The sequence below is a fragment of the Lynx canadensis genome, chromosome A3 (assembly GCF_007474595.2).
Source record: "Lynx canadensis isolate LIC74 chromosome A3, mLynCan4.pri.v2, whole genome shotgun sequence".
In the NCBI taxonomy this organism is placed as follows: Eukaryota; Metazoa; Chordata; class Mammalia; order Carnivora; family Felidae; genus Lynx; species Lynx canadensis.
Genome location: NC_044305.1, coordinates 109080709 through 109100998, shown reverse-complemented (window position 1 = coordinate 109100998; position 20290 = coordinate 109080709). Strand labels below are relative to the sequence as shown.

General features: G+C 42.3%; 1 protein-coding gene across 3 annotated transcripts in view; it reads left to right on the top strand.

Annotated features, from left to right (window-relative positions):
• Positions 1-19466, top strand: part of RMDN2 (regulator of microtubule dynamics 2) — a 76159-nt gene extending 56693 nt beyond the window's left edge. For all 3 annotated transcript variants that reach the window (XM_030311286.1, XM_030311288.1, XM_030311285.1), the window contains 3 exons: positions 7514-7567; positions 7656-7736; positions 18862-19466. In XM_030311286.1, the coding sequence (XP_030167146.1) occupies positions 7514-7567; positions 7656-7736; positions 18862-18915 (189 nt within the window). In that variant the 3' untranslated portion in view covers positions 18916-19466. The remainder of the gene's footprint in view (positions 1-7513; positions 7568-7655; positions 7737-18861) is intronic.
• Positions 19467-20290: the final 824 nt, after the last annotated feature.

Below are 20290 nucleotides of genomic sequence, written 5' to 3'. Positions count from 1 at the left end.
TGGGTGGCTTAGTCGGTCACGTGACCAACTCTTGATTTCTGCTCAGGTCATGATCTCACAGTCGTAGGATCAAGCCCCGAGTTGGACTTCATGCTGTGTGTGGAGTCTGTTGGGGATTCTCTCTTCTCTTTCTTGCTCTCTGCCCCTCCCCCATTCTCACACACACACACACACACACTCTCTCTCTCTCTCTCTCTCTCTCAAAATAAATAAATAAACATTTAAAAAAATATATAGATCATGGGTATATTTAAGCTAAATGGTTCATAGAAGGTACTAAGCTAATTAGGAAAAATGTCGTTGGGGCTTGAAACTCATTTCTCCATAGTAGCAGTTATAAATGGGGGGTCAGATCTTTAGGACACTGCCCCCAAATTCTTAAGGTGCTAATGTACCTGAAATATTACACAGATAAAATAAAAAGTGATCAGAGGCCCAACAATGTAGAGGTAAGGATTGCAACCTCTAGAACTAGACCACCTGGTTAAATCTCAGTTCTGCCATTTACTGGCTGATTAACATTAGACGAGTTTCTTAACCTTTCTCTCAAGTTCATCAATAACATGGAGAGAATAGTACCTGACTCAGAGTGTTGTTGTGAACATTATATAAGTTAATACAAGTAAATTACTTAGCGATTTCCTAGCTCCTAGGAAGTGCTCCATATCAGCTCAGAAAATGTTAATGTTATTAAAATGTAAACACCTTGGCAAACCATCTTGGGGACCTCCCCATTCAGTCTTGACTTAGATTCTGTCTGAAAATGTATTTGGTGGTGTTTGTTCAGAGTCAGAAGGCATCAGGAAAGCTCCCCTCTACATTGACTGCAACATCTGGGGGTACCGAGGAGCCCAGAGTGCTAACGGCAAAGGCTGGGGAGGAAGTGAGAAATCTGGGAGGTGTGGGGAGGAGAAGGAACTTGGTCCCATGCCCTAGGAGAGTCTGCAACCCCTAGTCCCAGTAGGAGGTCGTGTTTTTGGACCCTAGACTGTAGGACTCCTGTCCCCAGCTCTGTCTCTCCAAAGAGGATTCATAGGTGCCAGGAATGTGTCCCTAGACCATCCATCTCAGTTCTGGAGAGATGTAGAGCATTAGCTTTAGAATCAGTTTGAGATCTGGGCCTCTCCCTGTCCCTGTGACCTGGCCGTGTTTCTTTATTTCTCCTAATCTTAAATTCTTCATCTGTGAAGCAGATGAATACCTACTTTATATGATTTGTGGTACAATTCATCAAATAATGCTTGTAATTTTCTTGGCCCAGAACCTCGCACATTAACTACTCTAACTACAAATAAACATTCACTGCTATTATTTTGCTCTTATAACTGGTGAAATCTTATCCCCCACAGCATCACAGCAATCCAGGGAGGTGATTTTAGATCAGGAGTCATCTGTGAATCCTCTGTGGGAATTCTTTCAAACTATAGCATGCTTCCCACCTCATCCAAAATTCTGGCATAATTCCCTCGGGCAGTGGTTCTCAACCTTGGCTGTACATTAGAACCATCTGGAGAGCTGAGACTGAGCCTTGCATGGAGTCCACACTGTCAGCACAGAGTCTGTTTGGGATTCTGTCTCTCCCTCTCTCTCTGCCCCTCCCCAACTTGCTTGCTCTCTCTCTTTCTCTCTCTCAAATAATAAGTGGGTGAACTTTGAAAAAAAAAATGCCAGCCCAGACCATGACCCAGACTAATTATTTCAGAATCTTTGAATATATTAAGATATAGTTTATATTCAATAAAATGCACCTATTTTAAGTGTGCAGTTCATTGAAGCTTGGCAAATTAATACACTCAGGTAACCACCACCATTTTAAGATTTAGAACATTTCCATCACTTTCAGGAGTTCTCTTTGCCCCTCTGCTGTCAATTTCCCTTAGCCCCTGCCCCAGGCAACCACTGATCTGCTTTTCTGTTTTTTTTTTTACCTATTCTAGAAGTTTATATAAATGGAATCATTGAGCTTTTACTCTGTGTATCTGGCTTCCTTTGCTCAGCATAATGTTTTGAGATTCATTCATTTCATCGGTGTATCCATAGTTCCTTTTTACTGCCTTGTAATATTCCATTTCATGGATATACAACAGTCTGCTTATGCATTTGCCCATTGGTGGACATTTGCGTTGTGTCCACTTTGGGGCTATTATTAATAAAGCTTCAATGAACATTCATATACAAGCTTTTGTGTAGACATGTTTTTAATTTTCTTTGGTAAGTACCTAAGAATGGAATTATTGGGTCACAACAAAGTGTGTTTAAAACCTGATCAGTGTTTTTAAAGCTCTCAGAGCTATTCCTGTGCAGCCCATGGCGTGGTTGAGAGCCTGGAATCAGTGCCTGGGTGTGTGTAGTAGATAACAGGTGTGGCAGTGTTGGGGGATAGACGGACGGCCCTGATCTCACTCACTCTTTGCAACATAAGACCTCTGGATCTCCCTGAGTGGTTTTACCACCTGCAGAGCCTTCTTCTATGCCCTGATATGGTGGAGGGCTATGGCTTGAGTTTATGAGATGTTTTTAAAACAATGCTAGCTTATTCAGTAATGTTTATTAAGCACATACCTAGTACCAGCATGGCCAATGTAGGGAATGCAGAAATGACCAATGCAGCTCCTGTCTCCAGGGAACTTGTACAGCCAAGACCAAGTAAACAGCTACAATATTCTCTGCCAGGTATTATTATAGGATGTTCTAAGAGCCTAGCTAGGAACTGCTTCTTAACTAGAACATTCTACTGAGCATTAGGTACTTACCTAAATAACTACCTTCCTTGTTATTTAGGCAAGCCCTTTGGTAAAAAGTTAGAATCTGCTCCATTTTAGGAAGTTGGTGTTGTTAGTAGCCTATGTACCTTTGGCGGCTTCTTTTTTTTTTAACCATGAGCACAAAAAGAAAGAGATGTTCTGATTTATAATCAGGATGGCTAATTAAACATAAGTGCTAAGGTATATATGCAGGATTAAAATGCCAATATTAAAGAAATAAGCAGTCCCTATCAAAATAACACCAGCATTCTTCACAGAGCTAGAACAAACAATCCTAAAATTTGTATGGAACCACAAAAGACCCCAAATAGCCAAAGCAATCTTGAAAAAGAAAACCGAAGCTGGAGGCATCACACCCCCGGACTTCAAGCTTTATTACGAAGCTGTAATCATCAAGACAGTATGGTACTGGCACAAAAACAGACACTGAGATCAATGGAACAGAATAGAAAACCCAGAAATGGACCCACAAACATATGGCCAACTACTCTTTGACAAAGTAGGAAAGACTATCCAATGGAATAAGGACAGTCTCTTCAACAAATCATGTTGGGAAAACTGGACAGCGACATGCAGAAGATTGAACCTGGACCACTTTCTTACACCATATACAAAAATAAACTCAAAACAGATGAAAGACCTAAATGTAAGAGAGGAAGCCATCAAAATCCTAGAGGAGAGAGCAGGCAAAAACCTTTTTGACCTCGGCAGCAGCAATTTCTTACTCAGCACGTCTCCGGAGGCAAGGGAAACAAAAGCAAAATTGAACTATTGGGACCTCATCAAAATAAAAAGCTTCTGCACGGCGAAGGAAACAATAAGCAAAACTAAAAGGCAACCAATGGAATGGAAGAAGGTATTTGCAAATGACATAGTAGATAAAGGGTTAGTATACAAAATCTATAAAGAACTTATCAAACTCAACACCGCCCCCCCCAAAAAAAATCCAGTGAAGAAATGGGCAAAAGACATGAATAGACACTTCTCCAAAGAAGACATCCAGATGGCAGACAGACACATAAAAAAAAAATGTTCAACATCACTCATCATCCTGGAAATACAAATCAAAACCATAATGAGATACCACCTCACACCTGTCAGAATGGCTAACATGAACAACTCAGGCAACAACAGATGCGGAGAAAGAGGGTCTCTTTTGCACTGCTGGTAGGAATGCAAACTGGTACACCCACTCGGGAAAACAGTATGGAGGTTCCTCAAAAAATTAAAAATAGAATTACTCTATGATCCACCAATTGCACTACTAGGTATCTATCCAAGGGATACAGGTGTGCTGTTTCAAAGGGGCACATGCACCCCTATATATGTAGCAGCACTATCAACAATAGCTAAAGTATGGAAAGAGCCCAAATGTCCATCGATGGATGAATGGATAGAGTTAGAGTGGGAGAGAGCCAAAGCATAAGAGACTGTTAAAAACTGAGAACAAACTGAGGGTTGATGGGGGGTGGGAGGGAGGGGAGGGTGGGTGATGGGTATTGAGGAGGGCACCTTTTGGGATGAGCACTGGGTGTTGTATGGAAACCAATTTGTCAATAAATTTCATAAAAAAAAAAAAAGAAGATGTGGGGTATATATATATATATATATATATATATACATATATATATATATATATATATATATATATATATAATGGAGTATTACTCGGCAATCAAAAAGAATGATCTTTCCATTTGCAACTATGTGGATGGAACTAGAGAGTATTATGCTAAGCAAAATTAGTCAGAGAAAGACAAATATCATATGACTTCACTCATATGAGGACTTTACGACACAGAACAGATGAACATAAAGGAAGGGAAGCAAAAATAATATAAAAACAGGGAGGGGACAAAACATAAGAGAATCTTAAATATAGATAACAAGCAGAGGGTTGTGAGAGGGGAAAATGGGCTAAATGGGTAAGGGGCATTAAGGAATCTACTCCTGAAATCATTGTTGCGCTATAGCCTAACTTTTATGTAAATTTAAAAAATAATTAATTAACTAAAAAAAGAAATAAGCTGCTTATTCTCATATGTTGAAGCAAGTTTTATGAACAGGTTTTGGACAGAGCTGGGCAACTACTGGACGTAGAAGAAGGTGCAACTGAACAAAGTTTAATCAAAGTCTTCCTTTTAGAGAGACTTAAAAAATGCACTTAGTAGACTTGAAGAGTAGAGATGGAAATGATTGGACAAGAGAGAACCAGCAGAACCAGAACTCATCAATACCATGGGTGGCTCTCTAGGCTTTTCCAGGCTCTGGCTAGGATTGAACTTGACAGTGTCCTCCCATCTGTTGGCAGCCTTGCTGTTTCACTAGCAAGTTCTTGGCCAGATCCACACACTGTTCATCTACTCGGTCCTAAAAAATAAACACCCAGTTTGACTCTCCAGCCCAAGACACTTTATCCTAGGATCCTTCCCTTTTGGGTTTTGTAGAGTATATGCCCTTTACCAAAGATGTGAACTCCTCAGCCCCCTAAGTCTTAGATCCACCCAATAGTATCCGTCTTTAAAATGCATGTATCCGGGGTGCCTGGGTGGCTCAGTCGGTTAAGCGGCCGACTTCGGCTCAGGTCATGATCTCGCGGTCCATGAGTTCGAGCCCCGCGTCGGGCTCTGTGCTGACAGCTCAGAGCCTGGAGCCTGTTTCGGATTCTGTGTCTCCCTCTCTCTGACCCTCCCCCATTCATGCTCTGCTCTGTCTCTCTCTGTCTTAAAAATAAATAAACGTTAAAAAAAAAATTAAAAAAAAAATGCATGTATCCTTTGACTCAGCAATTCAACTTCCAGGTGTCTCTTCTACAGACATAATCACACTTGTACACAAGTATACAGGAGAAAGTATTTCACTGATCATTATTGGTAACAGTAAAAAAATGTCTAAATATGTAATAAAGAATGCTTAATTTAATTACGGCATATGTGCAATATGAAATACACCTCTTAGGAACGAGGTAGATCTGTGTATGCAAACACAGAACTGTGTCTGTGATATGTTGTGGGAAAAAAAGTTTTGGACCAATATACAGAAATGGTCCCATATTCATTTTTTTCCAAAGTGAATTTTTTTTTTTTTTTTTTTTTTACTTGTGTATGCTTGATAAAGGTTCTGGTAAGATTCATGTGAAACTGTTGACAGTGGTTACCCCTGGGAGATGAGATTGAAATTGAAAATAAAGTCAGAACAAAGAAGCACTCACTTTTTAGTTTTGGAAATGTTCGTATCACTTGTATCTTGTAAAACATGCATATCTTTGTAAATTTTTTAAAGTAACCTTCTTGGGGCTCCTGGAGGAAGTTAAGCATCCAACTCTTGGTTTCGGCTCAGGTTGTGAGCTCACAGTTCATGGGTTCAAGCCTTACATTGGGCTTTGCACTGACAGCACGGAGTCTGCTTGGGATTGTCTCTCTCCCTCTCTCTCTCTCTCTCTGCCCCTCCCCCTGCTGTCTCTCTCTCTCAAAATAAATAATAAACATTAAAAAAAAAAGTAACCTTCTTCGCTTGGGTTCTACGTCTCTCTGGGTTGGGTTCCAAGGTCAGATTGGGAGCTTATTTGCATTGGCCCTTAATACAGCAGCAGCTGACCGAAGATTAACTTAGGTTCTAAGAAGTGCTCTCTAGTAACAATGCCAGACGCCTGCAAGAATTCTTATTCACCAGAGATAAAGAAAGGGAACTGATAAAGAAAGGGAACTGATGTGTGGGGTGCCTGGGTGGCTCAGTCGGTGAAGCATCCAGCTTCAGCTCAGGTCATGATCTTGCAGTTTGTGAGTTCGAACCCCCACACTGGGCTCTGTGCTGACAGCTCAGAGCCTGGAGCCTGCTTTGGATTCTGTGTCTCCCTCTCTCTCTTGCTCCTCCCCTGCTCACACACTCTCTCTCTGTCTCTCTCTCTCTCTCCCTCTCAAAAACAAATAAACATTAGAAAAAAGTTTAGTAGATGTGCATAAGAGTTTAGTAAAGTGCCTTCATAATACCCACTTATTAAAATTTGTAAGTAGGTCTGCTACTTGGACTAGTTGTTTCCTGGGTCTGTCTTTTCTTCAAAAATACTTGACGCGATGGACTTTAGATACTATTCAGCCCGTGGGATGTGTTGAAATCATAAGAAATCAAATACTAACGTGGTGGAGGATGTTTGTCATGGGATACCTATCATCCTCTAATCGTCTCCTAAATAGACTAAATTGTAGAGGACTTGTCTTGGGAGAATGTATCGCCAATTGTTTCTGTCCTCGAAAAGAAAAAAAGAGAAAGGATAGGTTATACAAAGGAATCCTGAAATCTTAAAGGATCTCATTGTTTCATAAGCTCTATGAGCATAATAATAATAATCTCATTTTTTTTAATGTTTATTTATTTCTGAGACAGAGAGAGACAGAACATGAGTGTGGGAGGGGCAGAGAAAGAGGGAGATACAGAATCCCAAGCAGGCTCCAGGCTCCGAGCTGTCAGCACAGAGCCCGATGCGGGGCTCGAACCCACGAACTGTGAGATCATGACCTGAGCCGAAGTCAGATGCTTAACCGACTGAGCCACCCAGGCACCGCAATAATAATTTCATTTTAATGGATAATCTCAAAAGCTGTATTTCCACCATACTTGAATTGATCAAATGAGTCAGATGTAATATAACCAATCTAAATTTTTCAGACAACTTGGTTAATATCTGATTCTTTACTGGTTGTTATAATATTGCCCCATTTATTCTTTTTTCTGTTCTCTCTTAAAATCAGGTTGAAGAACTACACCCTGGTTTTTCTAAGTCCAATTACTTGTTCTTGGCCAAGGTAAGGAAGACCACTTGTTTTAAGATCACTTTGAATGCATTACATAAAAATGGGATTCCCTTTCACATTGTCGACTTTTCATTTCTAGTGTTACATCGATCTTGAACAAACAGATGATGCTGTGAAGTTTTGTAATTTGGCAGTATTGCTCCCTTGTGTTACCAAAGAGGTAAGTCCCAACAGGGACAGCGAAGGCTGTTTTTGTCACCAGTACTTTTCTAGTTCCAGGTAGGAACAGCTGGCTTAGATGCATCTGGATTTTTCTTCCATACTAAAACATTTGGGATTTTACTGGGATTGAACATGTGCTGTGAAGTTTTTAGAATTGCTGTGGGTAACCCTTCACCAGCAGACTCCCTGCCTCTTTAAGGGACACACAAATCATGGGCTAGCAGTTAAAATATACTGATGCTTGTTAAGCATTAGACCGCAAGAAGACCGTCCAGGGGTCTGCCGTCTTCAGTCTCCTGCTCACAGTAGGGTGTGGTTATCCTCTACCGCGAAGAAGCTTAAAAATGATGCATTGACATTTTCTTGGTCTTTGAATGCCTACCGCTAACGAAGAAGAAACTATCCCGTTGCTTCTTGCCCTTTTATTCACTAATTCAGGATTCTGGATGTGCTCTGTTTTAGGAATTTCAGAGTTAATGGCCCAGTCTGTGTTGCTGTGAGCCGTATGTTGGTATTGTAGGAATACAAGGAAATAGATCAGTGTTTTCCTGCTCCCTTCTCGTACCGCCGCACATTACCGTCCTCTGAATCACAGCGGAAAGAAATGCCTCAGAAAGGAGCATCCCTTGTCTTCTCTGCGGAAGCAAAACCGGCTCCGATGGTTGTTGTGAACCTCAAATATAGACACGCCCACAGCTCTCTAGCAGCTCACAGCCTGGGGGAGAATATAAGCCATATACCCAAGTAACTGTAGCCCAGGGTGGAAAGCCTGAAGCGCTCAGAGAGGTGCAAATAACTGGTGATGGAAATAGTGGAAAGGGAGAAATTATTTTCACCTGGAAGAGATCCGGTAGCATCAGAGGTGGACTTTGAGAGTGTACGTAAGGTGGAGGTGAGAGTGAAGTGCCTCGCAGGCGGTGAACAAAGGCACAGAGGTGGAAAAGCGGAGATTTGTTTGCCTGGAGGGGGAGGGGCAGGGGTGTTCAGCGCAGTCCTGGGAAACAAGGAAGAAAGGGGGGAGCGTACTAAGACCTGCCGGGAACTTCAGGGTTCAGGGATGCCTCCGCATTTAAACAGGGCTGCTCAGGCCTCACTGGGCCTTGCTGGCAACCACCTGCGCAAGGTCTCGGACGGCTTACGTTTGGGCTTTCCTGCGGGGTTGATTGGCCTTCTCACTCCGATCCCTCACTTGGTCGAGGCGCACAACAGCCTAGGCTCAGGAGCGGCACTTCTCCGGAAGACACTTTGTGCAATTGTTTGGGCAGAAAACAGATTTTGTCCCTCTGGTTGCTTGCTCCATAGAGGTGGTGGGGACCCTACCATCTTTTCCACCTCTCCTGAATGATGTTTCAGGTTATATGCAGTCATTTAAAACTGAGGGTCTGTGCATTCTTTTTAGAATTTGAGATTAGCATACAGTATGATAGTGAGGCATAATACCTGGTTTGACGTGCAAATAGTTGTGCACGATATCCAGAGCTGTCACACAAGGGCTAAATATCAATGACCCCCCCCCCCCCGGGTTTGGTCCTTGGTCCCTAAGTCTCCCCTCTCCTCGCCTCCCCTCCGCTCTCCTCCCCTCCTCTCCTTTCCTCTCCTCTCTCCTCCTTCCTGCCCCACAAACCTATGGTCCATGGCTTCGGATGCTATCTACCTGCCAGGAGTCCTCAAATTCGTATCTCTAGACCTCCCTTCTGAGCCCTAAGACCTGAGTATCCAACTTCCTACTTGACATCTGTACCGAGATGTTTCACAGACATCTCAAACTTAACTCGTCATTGGGCCTTTGGATCTGGTCTTTTCCAACTTCCTCTCTAGTAAATGGCACATCCGTCCATCAGTTGGGAATCATCTCCCTCAGCCCCCGACACAGACATCCACCCACTCACCAAATCTCAGTCTTCCTCTTCTAAAGCATGCCTTGAACTAGCCAACTGCCCTCTCACTCGACTGCTACCGCTCCAAGCAGGAAACCACCCGAGTTCACCGGAACTACGACGTGTGAACCTCCCACTGGTCTTTGGCTTTCTTCCTTCCACCAGGCCATTCTTGGCTCTCAGTAGCAGCAAAGGAACAGATTGAGTAAACCTCAATATGTCACTTCTTACTTGAAACCCTTTGCTTTGGGGATAAAGCCCTAAATGTTTAGCATGTCCTTCAAGGCTCTGATCTCTGTTGCCCACTCCCCCCACCTCTGCACTATGCCTTTCCCTGCTTCACACCCTCGGGACCTGTTCTTGCCTCTTCCTGAAACACTCCCACCCAAGCCCTCCACTCCCTTCCCCTGCTTTATTCCTACTCACCCTTCAGGCCTCACCATAAATGTCATTTCTTTAGGAAAGACTTCCTTGCCACTCCCAGGCAAGAAAGTACCTCGTACTTTTCCTTCACATCATTTAGCACGGTTTGTGGTTGTATAATTGTTTGTGTGATTCTTCCAGGAAAGTCACAGCTAAGTGTGTTTCATTCACCCCTCTATTCCCAGTGCTAACTACCATGCCTGGCATGTAATAAGCACCCATAAGTACTGATAGGAAAAATCAGAAGACTCATAGCATAAAAATAAAAAGCTGGGCACTGTGGAAATATTTAGGTAATAAGCAAAATAGCATTAATAAGTATTTCCTGCGTTACTTATTTTTCCAATGATGTTTCCATTTATATTTTCTAGGAGGTTTTGTTTTGTTTTGTTGTTTTGTTTTGTTTCGAGTAGTAAATGTAATGTCAGGAATATCCATTTTTTTTCAATTAGAAAATAGACTGAGGAGAGTTATCTGCAGTCCCCCTATCTCTGTAAGTTTTTCCAGATTGAAGTATACCCACCCCATTAGTGATTTTGCTGACAAGTCTGTTCATTTCCAAAATGTCCAGCAGAGCCACTAATAACAGTGAAGGCAACCCAGCCATCAGTTTTCCCTCTGTCATGTGAACCTGCCTGACATACCTGCTTCTTTCTCATGGCACTTGTAACCTCTTCCTGGCATTGGAGTCGTTTGTGATGTCTTCTGCCCCTTCCAGGGAGCTCTGAGCTCACCACACTGCACTTGACATTGGGAGTGTCAGCCCTTGGGCTCTAGGGCCCAGATTCCTGCATGTGATCAACTTTACATCCCCAGAACTTGAAACTACAGTATTTTATTATTCACGTGGCCTTTTCTTGACTCTAGGAAGGTCATCTCGGGTCCTGAGAAACGTTCCACTTTAAAAATTTTTTTTAAGTTTATTTACTTATTTTGAGAGAGACAGAGACAGCACAAATGGGGGAGGGGCAGACAGAGAGAGGGAGAGAGAGAAATCCAAGCAGGCTCTATGCTGTCAGCTTAGAGCCCGACGTGGGGCTCGAACCCACAAAACATGAGATCATGACCTGAGCCGAAAATGGGAGTCAGACGCTCAACCGACTGAGCCACCCAGGAGCCCCAGAAACGTTCCACTTTTAAACTGAAAAAGGATTCCTGTGTCGAAGGCAGTGTGAGAATGCTTGATGAAGGAAATCATGACCACTCTGGAAGCCTGGGAGTTGTTTGCCTGGACAAAGTATCCAAGTTACTGACCTGGGGCAGGCTGCCAAAGTTCGGTGCAGGGAGCATTACGTAATCTTTTGTTTTATGGCGAGGGATGTGCTAATTTGGTAAAGAAAAAAACTGTTTTGAAATTGTTGTCACATTTTGAAGTGACATTAATTGCACTTCTTTGAAGTGACATTAATCCAAACTCGTGTAGGATAGGAAATAAACTACACCGGGAACAGTGTCAGGAAGAGAAGGACTCCGGGAGTGTTCAATGTAAAGAACACGTCTTCCTGGCCAACAAGTTGTGTAGCTGGCTTTAAAGTTAACCTGTTGTTTAAAATCCTGGGCTGTTATTTCCATCCTGTTATATAAATGGAGAATCATCCCTCTCATTAGTAACCACTCTTAGTAATGAAATCCTAATCGTGCTTTTAATTTTCTGTCTTAATTAAGACCTCATATTTGATTTTTTTTTAACATTTATTGTTGAGAGACAAAGACAGAGCATGAGCGGGAGAGGGGCAGAGAGAGGGAGACACAGAATCCGAAGCAGGCTCCAGGCTCTGAGCTGTCAGCACAGAGCCCGACATGGGGATCGAACCCACGGACCACAGATCGTGACCTGAGCCGAAGTCAGAGGCTCCACTGACTGAGCCACCCAGGCGTCCCTCATATTTGATTTTTTTTTTTAATTAAGAGATTGGTTTCTCAGATAAGTTTATAAGCTATAATTAGTCCACAGATGTTCAGCCTGCCTTCCAGCTAAGGGAATGCTACAGCTCAGAGTATGAGTAGGCTCAGTTACTGAAACCCAGCAATATTGCCCACGGTCTCATTTGTTAGAAATTCTTATTTGCCTGTTTATTTCTGGTTTGAACTTACTTTCTGGGCCTGGAGAATTCATTCTTCCTGGTGCATTTTAAAAGAAATTAGGGGTGCCTGGATGGCTCAGTTGGTTAAGGGTCCAACTTTGGCTTAGGTCATGATCTCACAGTTCATGGGTTCAAGCCCCACATCGGGCTCTCTGCTATCAGTGTGGAGCCCGCTTTGGATCCTGTCTCCCTCTCTCTCTGTCCCTCCCCTGCTTGAGCTCTCTCTCTCTCTCAAAAATAAATGTTTTGGGAAGCTCTTGGGTGATTCAGTCGGTTAAGCGTCCAACTTCGGCTCAGGTCATGATCTCACGGTTCATGAGTTTGAGCCCTGCGTCAGGCTCTGTGCTGACAGCTCAGAGCCTGGAGCCTGCTTTAGATTCTGCCTCTGTCTCTCTGCCCCTCCCCTACTTGCTCTCTGTCTCTCTGTCTCTCTCTCAAATATAAAAAATAAAACATAAAAAAATAAATTTTAAAAAAAATTTTTTTTTTCAACGTTTATTTATTTTTGGGACAGAGAGAGACAGAGCATGAACGGGGGAGGGGCAGAGAGAGAGGGAGACACAGAATCGGAAACAGGCTCCAGGCTCTGAGCCATCAGCCCAGAGCCCGACGCGGGGCTCGAACTCACGGACCGCGAGATCGTGACCTGGCTGAAGTCGGACGCTTAACCGACTGCGCCACCCAGGCGCCCCAAAAAATAAATATTTTTTAAAAAGGAAATGAATAAGGCCACTAAAGAAGGGACACACTTTTCCTACTCTCTGAAGAGACATTTTCATGAGTTGCAGGCAGGGACTATTACTCTGTTTACAACCCCCTATTTCCACTCTTTGGGTTCTAACCTTTTATTGGCAGTCCAAAATATATTACTTGTTAAGCTTTCTTGATATATAATGGCCTTGCTTATATTTCTTAGGTTGATCTTAAAAACACCTTAAAGAAGTTTCTTAGACCTCTTTTTTTTTGATGTTTATTTTATTTATTTTGAGAGAGAGAGAAAGAGAGAATCCCAAGCAAGCTCCATGTTCTTGCAGAGCCCTACATGGGGCTCAATCTCACAACTGTGAGATCATGACCTGAGCCCAAATCAGGAGTTGGATGCTTAACCAACTGAGCTACCCAGGCGTCGCTCTTAGACCTCCTTTAATAATAGTCTTAAAATAACTGGTGACACAGCATCAGTCTGGGATCAGTCATTCTTACCCAGCACTCAGTCTAGTCAGGTTGATGTTTGATAATCATCACGCACATGCCAGGAGTGTAACCATTTAATATAAGTAAGTCTCTCTCTTACTTATCCAAAGCCTTTGGCGGAGAGTATTGATATATTTTCCCTCATGTGCCTCTTTCTTGTGGCACTTGTAACCTCTTCCTGGCATGATAGTTACTTGTGACACGTCTTATGTCCCAGGGAGCCCTAAGCTCGTCACACTGCACTTAGTATTGAGAGTGTCAGCCCGTGGGCTCCAGGGCCTAGATTCATGCATGTGAGCAGCCTTGTATCCCCGGAATTTGAAACTGCAGTGTTTTCAATGGAGAGAAAGTGTGCTGCTTCAGCAGAAAGGTTTGGATAGTGTGAATCTGGAGAAGGAAGGAATACCCTGAATTCAAAACCATAACCTGAGTCCTTAGAAGATGACATTTGAGCAAATGTGGACAATATATCGAGTGCTTGAAACATAGTGAAGCCCTCAGAATTGATCAGATGCCTGTGCAGTTAACATGCTATGAAGAAAAACGCTTACACGGAGGAGAGTATCACACCATGTGAGTGTAACCAATGCGGCAGAGACTTTATTTGGAGACCATCGTTGAAGGATCAGCATAGAATTCGTATGTAGAAAAATGAATAGACGAGTGGATGCAGGCACGCCTTTCACGTCCTCTCCTGTCCCCGTTAGTAGCAGAGATTTCACACTGGAGAGGAGCTCTTTGAGAATGGGGAAATACCCACGGCTCAACTGATCCAGCATGGGTTAACTGGAAAGAAACCCTACCAATGTAACGAACGTGGCACACGCTTCAGCCCGAGAGCTAACTTCTGTTCACAGCAGAGAATTCACACAGGAGAAAAACCCTTTGCCTATAATCAGAGCAGAAATGCCTCCAGTAATGACTCATCCTTGAAACAGCCTGAGTGAATTCACACGGCAGAGAAACTACACGAATGTCATCTATGTGGTAAAGCCCTTAGCTGATGTTCTAACCTTAGCCATCATGAGAATACACGCCTGAGCGAAACCCTATAAATGTAATGAATGGAGAAGAACCTTCAGCCTCAGCTTTAACCTTTATAGACACAAGAGTTCCCACAGGGGAGAAACTCTGTCACCTTCAGCCAAAGCTCAAGGCTTCAAATGCACAGAACACTGAGCAAACCAAGCAGGAAGGGAGCAAGTCTTTACCAGGAGGAGGAAGCCATTTGGGAAATACTAGATGATTCATGTTAGAGAAGCAATTCAATGAAGTGAACATGAGAACCCCTTTCCTCGTAGAGCAACGTTACAGGACATGTGAGGATTGTCACTGTATAGGACACTCTCAGTATCATGATGGAAGGAAAGACTTCCGTGATCACATAAACCTTAGTCAGCCTTAAAATGCTCACACTGGGAAGTCTCCCAGGCTTCAAGTCAAAGTAGAAATGCCTTTATCTACAATTTATATAAGAAAACTCATACTGGAAAATGAAACTATCAAGAACCCTTTAGAACACAATTCAGTCTATAATTTAGACTTTTGGCAAATGACATATCACTGAAAATAAACGTAGTAGAAAGATGTACCGTGATGCATTCTTGGAAATGTTGAATGCAGAATTTGTAAGCTATAATAGGCAATAAGATAACCTCTCCTCAGTAGATTAATAAAAGTTGTTGGTAAAAAATCTAACGCATTGGTATTTGTCTTTAAAAAAATAATGAAACGTTATGCTGAGTATTGGGGCCATTTTTCCTTTATTACATCACTGTCGAAAGCTGATCAGCTTCTATTCCTTTTGCAGCTCTCAACATATTTCCAAAAACTTTGTTCAATCAGAAAACAACTTTTAATGTAACTGAAAAAAAATATAGAACACAAAATAATGTGTTCTAATGATGATATTAGTGTTGAAATATGTTATCTACATGGCAAGGGCGAATGGAGACCTGGACAATTAAACACACACTTTGTAAGTAATTCACATTATGTCAGGTGATACTGATGCAGGTAGCAGACATGCCCTATTTTATGAAACACTAAAAACAGACAAAAGCTTGGAATGGAAAAATAGGCCTAAAAGCATCGAATCAAATAACAATATGGCTGAAATGTTGGGCACGAGAGGGAAAGAAGAGATGAGAGCCTTGTGTCTTTTTCTTAAAGGCAGGGAAAAACCATTACAGGGTCTTAAGCAACACGTGACAAATGAGATTTTGGAGTGGGCACACTGGCTACCTTGTGGGGACTGACTTGGCTTGGAGGGAAGCAAAACTAGAAGGAGTAGCATTTGAGTAACTAGCACAAGTAGCACAGACCTGAGCCGGTGATACCGACTAAGATGATGGCAGTGAGCAGTGAACGGAGATACACAGACTTAACGGATTCGTGGCTGGTGTTCTCTACAAGACTTAGAAATTGAATATCTAGAAGTTGGAGGACTCAAGAATGAGATCGGGGTTCCTGGCTTTGGAAACGGACCAGGATAGATGGAGGTACCCTTTAAGGACCCGGGGAGCATTGGAGAACCAGATTTGGTAGAGAAGGTGAGCTCAGTTATAGACATTTTGAGTTTGTGAGATTTTCAAATCCATAAACTGATTTTATATTTGCCACATAAATGATGTCTGAAGCCACAAGGTAGCAGAGGTCACCCAGTGAAGTTATACAGTGTTTGAAAGGCAGCAGGCAGAGGATCAGCTTTGAGAAACAGCAGCATAATGGAAGGGGAGGAGGAAAAGAAAGCTACAAGGGAGACCAGCAGAAGTGACCCCACGAGACAGGGCCTCAGAAGCCAAAGGATGGTGGAAGTGGTCACCTCTGTCAGAAACCCTGGAGAAGTCAGGACTGGAATGAGCTGAGTTCAATGATGTCTGTGTCACTGGTGATCTTAACCCAGACTGTTGTCAGTGGAACGATAGCTGCAGAGACCGTGCAGAGCACTGAGACAACGCGGTCGGTGCTGGTAGACGCACTTCCAACAATTTGATGGGGAAGAGAGGAGAAGTGGTGCCAGAGGTGAGAAATCGTTGTGTTTTTTTAGATGGGAAATAGGGGAGCATATTTAAATGATGAGAAGGTCCGCAAAGAAGGAAGGATTCAAGAACGACCAAGGAGTGAGGAGATAATTGGGAGAATAAGGGAGGCCCTGAGGAGGTCAGAAAGGCATCCGGAGCGCATCAGGGTTCTCTTTTTTTGTTGCCAACACAATAGAAAAGTTGATGGATTTGTGGACTTGGGGGTTTGTAGAGACCCAGGGCAGGTGCCACAGAGGGGGAAGGGGTTTTTGTCTTTTAGTTCAAAGGTCGCTGGATATAGAGTCTAAAGTGGGTAGAAAACAAGTCAAGGCAAAACAAACAAAAAAATAAGTCAAAGCAGGAGAAAGCTGGCAGAGAACAAGAAGGAAAAAAAAATCTCTTAATAAATCTGTGGAAGTTGAAAAATTATTGTTATTGAGAGTAATTGGATAAATGACACGAAAAGACGGGCAGTTGTGTTCAGAGGGCAGGACGCCTATTTCAGAGGTAGGGCAGTTGTAGGTCATGACACAGCCCAGGGTCCGCTCACCGGGGTGATGGGGGAGGGCATCAGAGGTGAGGAGGCTAACTCCAGGAAGGTGGGATCCACGGTCCATGGGGACTAGGATGTCTCCAACAGTGATGGCAGACCTTGGCATGGAGAGTGACCCAGGTGCCAAAGTCATAAAAAACAAATGTAAAAGGAGAGTGACCAGGAGATTAACAGCTATAAGAAATGGCAGAGGACAGGGGCGCCTGGGTGGCGCAGTCGGTTAGGCGTCCGACTTCAGCCAGGTCACGATCTCGCGGTCCGGGAGTTCGAGCCCCGCGACAGGCTCTGGGCTGATGGCTCAGAGCCTGGAGCCTGTTTCCGATTCTGTGTCTCCCTCTCTCTCTGCCCCTCCCCCGTTCATGCTCTGTCTCTCTCTGTCCCAAAAATAAATAAAACGTTGAAAAAAAAATTAAAAAAAAAAAAAGAAATGGCAGAGGACAATTATCCTCTACCCCCAAAATATATTCTCAGCAAATGCATTGCTGGTTATACAAAAATGACTTCAAAACAAGTCCCCTAACAGGAGTGCCAGGGAGCTCTGTAGACATGTGTGAGAAAAAGAGGAAAAGTGGGAGGTTGGCTCAAGGAGGGCGGTATTGGGGGGAGTACCCAATGAGGGTTGATGGTGGGAAGGGCAGACATTTGGGGCAATAACAGAGGAAAGTGTGTTTGGGGATAGCGGCGTTAGCTGGCGTTTTGGGCTAAAAAACCTGCACATAACAAATAAATAAGTAAAATGCTTGGATGGAAGCCCCGGGAACAAGGTACAATGGGAGGGGTGTTGTGTGTGCGGGTGTGGCTGTGGGTGTGCGGTGAGCACGTTCACTGCCAGTTGAATTGGGGTGGGGGGGTGGGGGTGCGCGAGGACACGTATTGCCAAGCTGTGATCTTAATTTTAAATCTTTCCTTCTGGTTTGTGCACGTTCATTCCTTTAGGCATCTAGTTGAAACGATTCTCTCGCGTGTGTCATTATTCTGCAAGAAATTGATCCGTAAACATCGATTAAGGGGAAATGTTACTGCTAATAGGTATCCTACTGAGGGACTTATCGGTGCCAGGCACTGAACTATCCAGGGTTACCAAGATAAACATGAATTACCAAGATAAGCATATTTTTTATACGTTATTTTAAATAATGCATTAATCCCCTAAATTCATTAATCATAGTTTCTCACAACCTTGAAAAAATACTGATTTGCTAGTAGGTAGACATCTGATCGACCAGACACTACGTTATGATTAAAACTATTGAAGAACTTCCAGGTTTGTTTGTTTGTTTGTTTGTTTGTTTAATCTGACAGCCACTTCCAAATATTATGTTGTTCATTTGTTCTCATCTATTTGTTTTAATTTGTTACATCCCTTAAATTCTTTCTAATTGTAGGTACTCAATAAATGTTAAATGCAAAAGTGCATAGGAGTACCCTGCCATCTAAATTTATTGCCACTGTTTCTAACCTCCACTCTTGTTTTAAAGAAATAACAAGTGGAATATATTAGACCATGTAGAAAACATATTATATGGTTTTTCACCTTTAATATAAACTACTTGATGACGTCAGTGATGAAATGTATAGCTAGCCTGGATCTTGCAGTGGAATCTCCAATTTCTTCCAATCCTGCTGCTGAGGCTAGGACTTCTTCCACATCATACAGCTGAAGAAAAAAAAAAAAATCAATGTTACCATTAACACAGTGGTGAGGGCCAATATGTCAGCTTACACTGAAGGATCTCTTCTTCCGGTATCCCACCCCTCCAGACCCGGTGGGGGAACAGCCTGGGAGTAGCTCTCTGCATTACACATGGTCTCGGAGATCTGAATCATGCCTGGGTCTCAGAAATCTGTAGTTTCCTTGTAATGGTCCCGCACAAAGTATCCCCTCGCTCAACCGAAGATTGTTTCAAAGTAGCTAGAGGAGCAGGATAAATGTGTGAAATTTTATTGTGTATTTGTATTTTCTTTATAGGATAAAGATGCACAGAAAGAAGTGAAAAAAATAAGCACTTCCTTGAAGAGGTAAATAAAAGAACTCACTCTTCAACAAATCAGATGTGGTCTACTAAACTTTGAACTAATCCAAGTGGCGTTTTTTATTATCCCTTTTTCTTTTCTGATGTAAGGGTAATGTGCTCAGATTTGAAGGTAAAACCATGTTTCTGCAGCATGCATTCCACTAGTATCACTGCGAAACTAATAATGTTACTTGGAGAAGTCGATTTCGCATAATGTCAGTACAAAATGATCTTTAAACACGTATGATTTCTATTTTTCCTACCAATAAACTATAGTCTTCAGAATATTTCTTTAAATAAAATATTTAAATCAATTCAATAAAATGACCTCTAGTGAGTGTCTGATTAATGTTTCAGTGGAGACTTGGCAAAACAAAATTTCATTAATGCGAATGAAAAACGGAAAAAAATAGGCAGAGGTCATGAACACATTGTTGACAGAAGAGGAAAAACAAAAGAGTAAATATATTGTAACCAGTAATCAGAAATGTGAATGGAATTACAGTAAGGTAATGTTTTAATATTAAATTAGCAAGGATTTTTTTTCTTTCAAGAAATATCCGGGGTGCCTGGGTGGCTCAGTCAGTTAAGCATCTGACTCTTGATTTCGCCTCAGGTCATGATCTCAACGGTTTGTGGGTTCAAGTCCTGCATCGGGCTCTGTGCTGACAGTGCAGAGCCTGCTTGGGTTTCTCTCTCTCCCTCTGTCTGCCCCTTCCCAGCTTGTGCTCTGGCTCGCTTGCGCTCTCTCTCTCTCTCTCTCAAAATAAATAAATAAAACGTGAAAAATACTTTAAAAATATTCAATGCTGATAATGATGGCACATGTTGGAACATTCCCATACACAGCCGGTAGAAGGGTATTTTGACACAAACACTTTACCAAATGTTTGTGTCAAAATACCCTTAAAAATGTCCTGAGCCTTCAAAATGTATTGATTCTTGAATCTTGTAATGTCATTTCCGGGAAATAGTCCTAAGGAGAAAAGGTATAATGATTTATGCACAAATGTTTATGACAGCATTATTTATTACAGTAGAACACTATGGCCAACAATAAGGAAGTGGTTAACCATATTGGAATATAACTACAGTAGGATATTATTTTGACGTTGAAAAAATTACAAAAATAGTGAATGCATAGAGCATCTTAAGTGCAAGTAAGAGGCAAAATAGTGTATACATCTGATCTCAACTATATGAAAATGTGCACAGAAAAGCATCTATTGGAAATACACTAAACTGGTAGTTCATATTTCTGTGGAGTTGTGTTTTATTTCTTATATTTCCCAAGTTTTAATAAACTAAAAGGATTTTTTTCCCATGGTACTTAGCAGTGATCTATAAAGATTCCTCACTACGTTTTAACCAGCCTCATCTTGG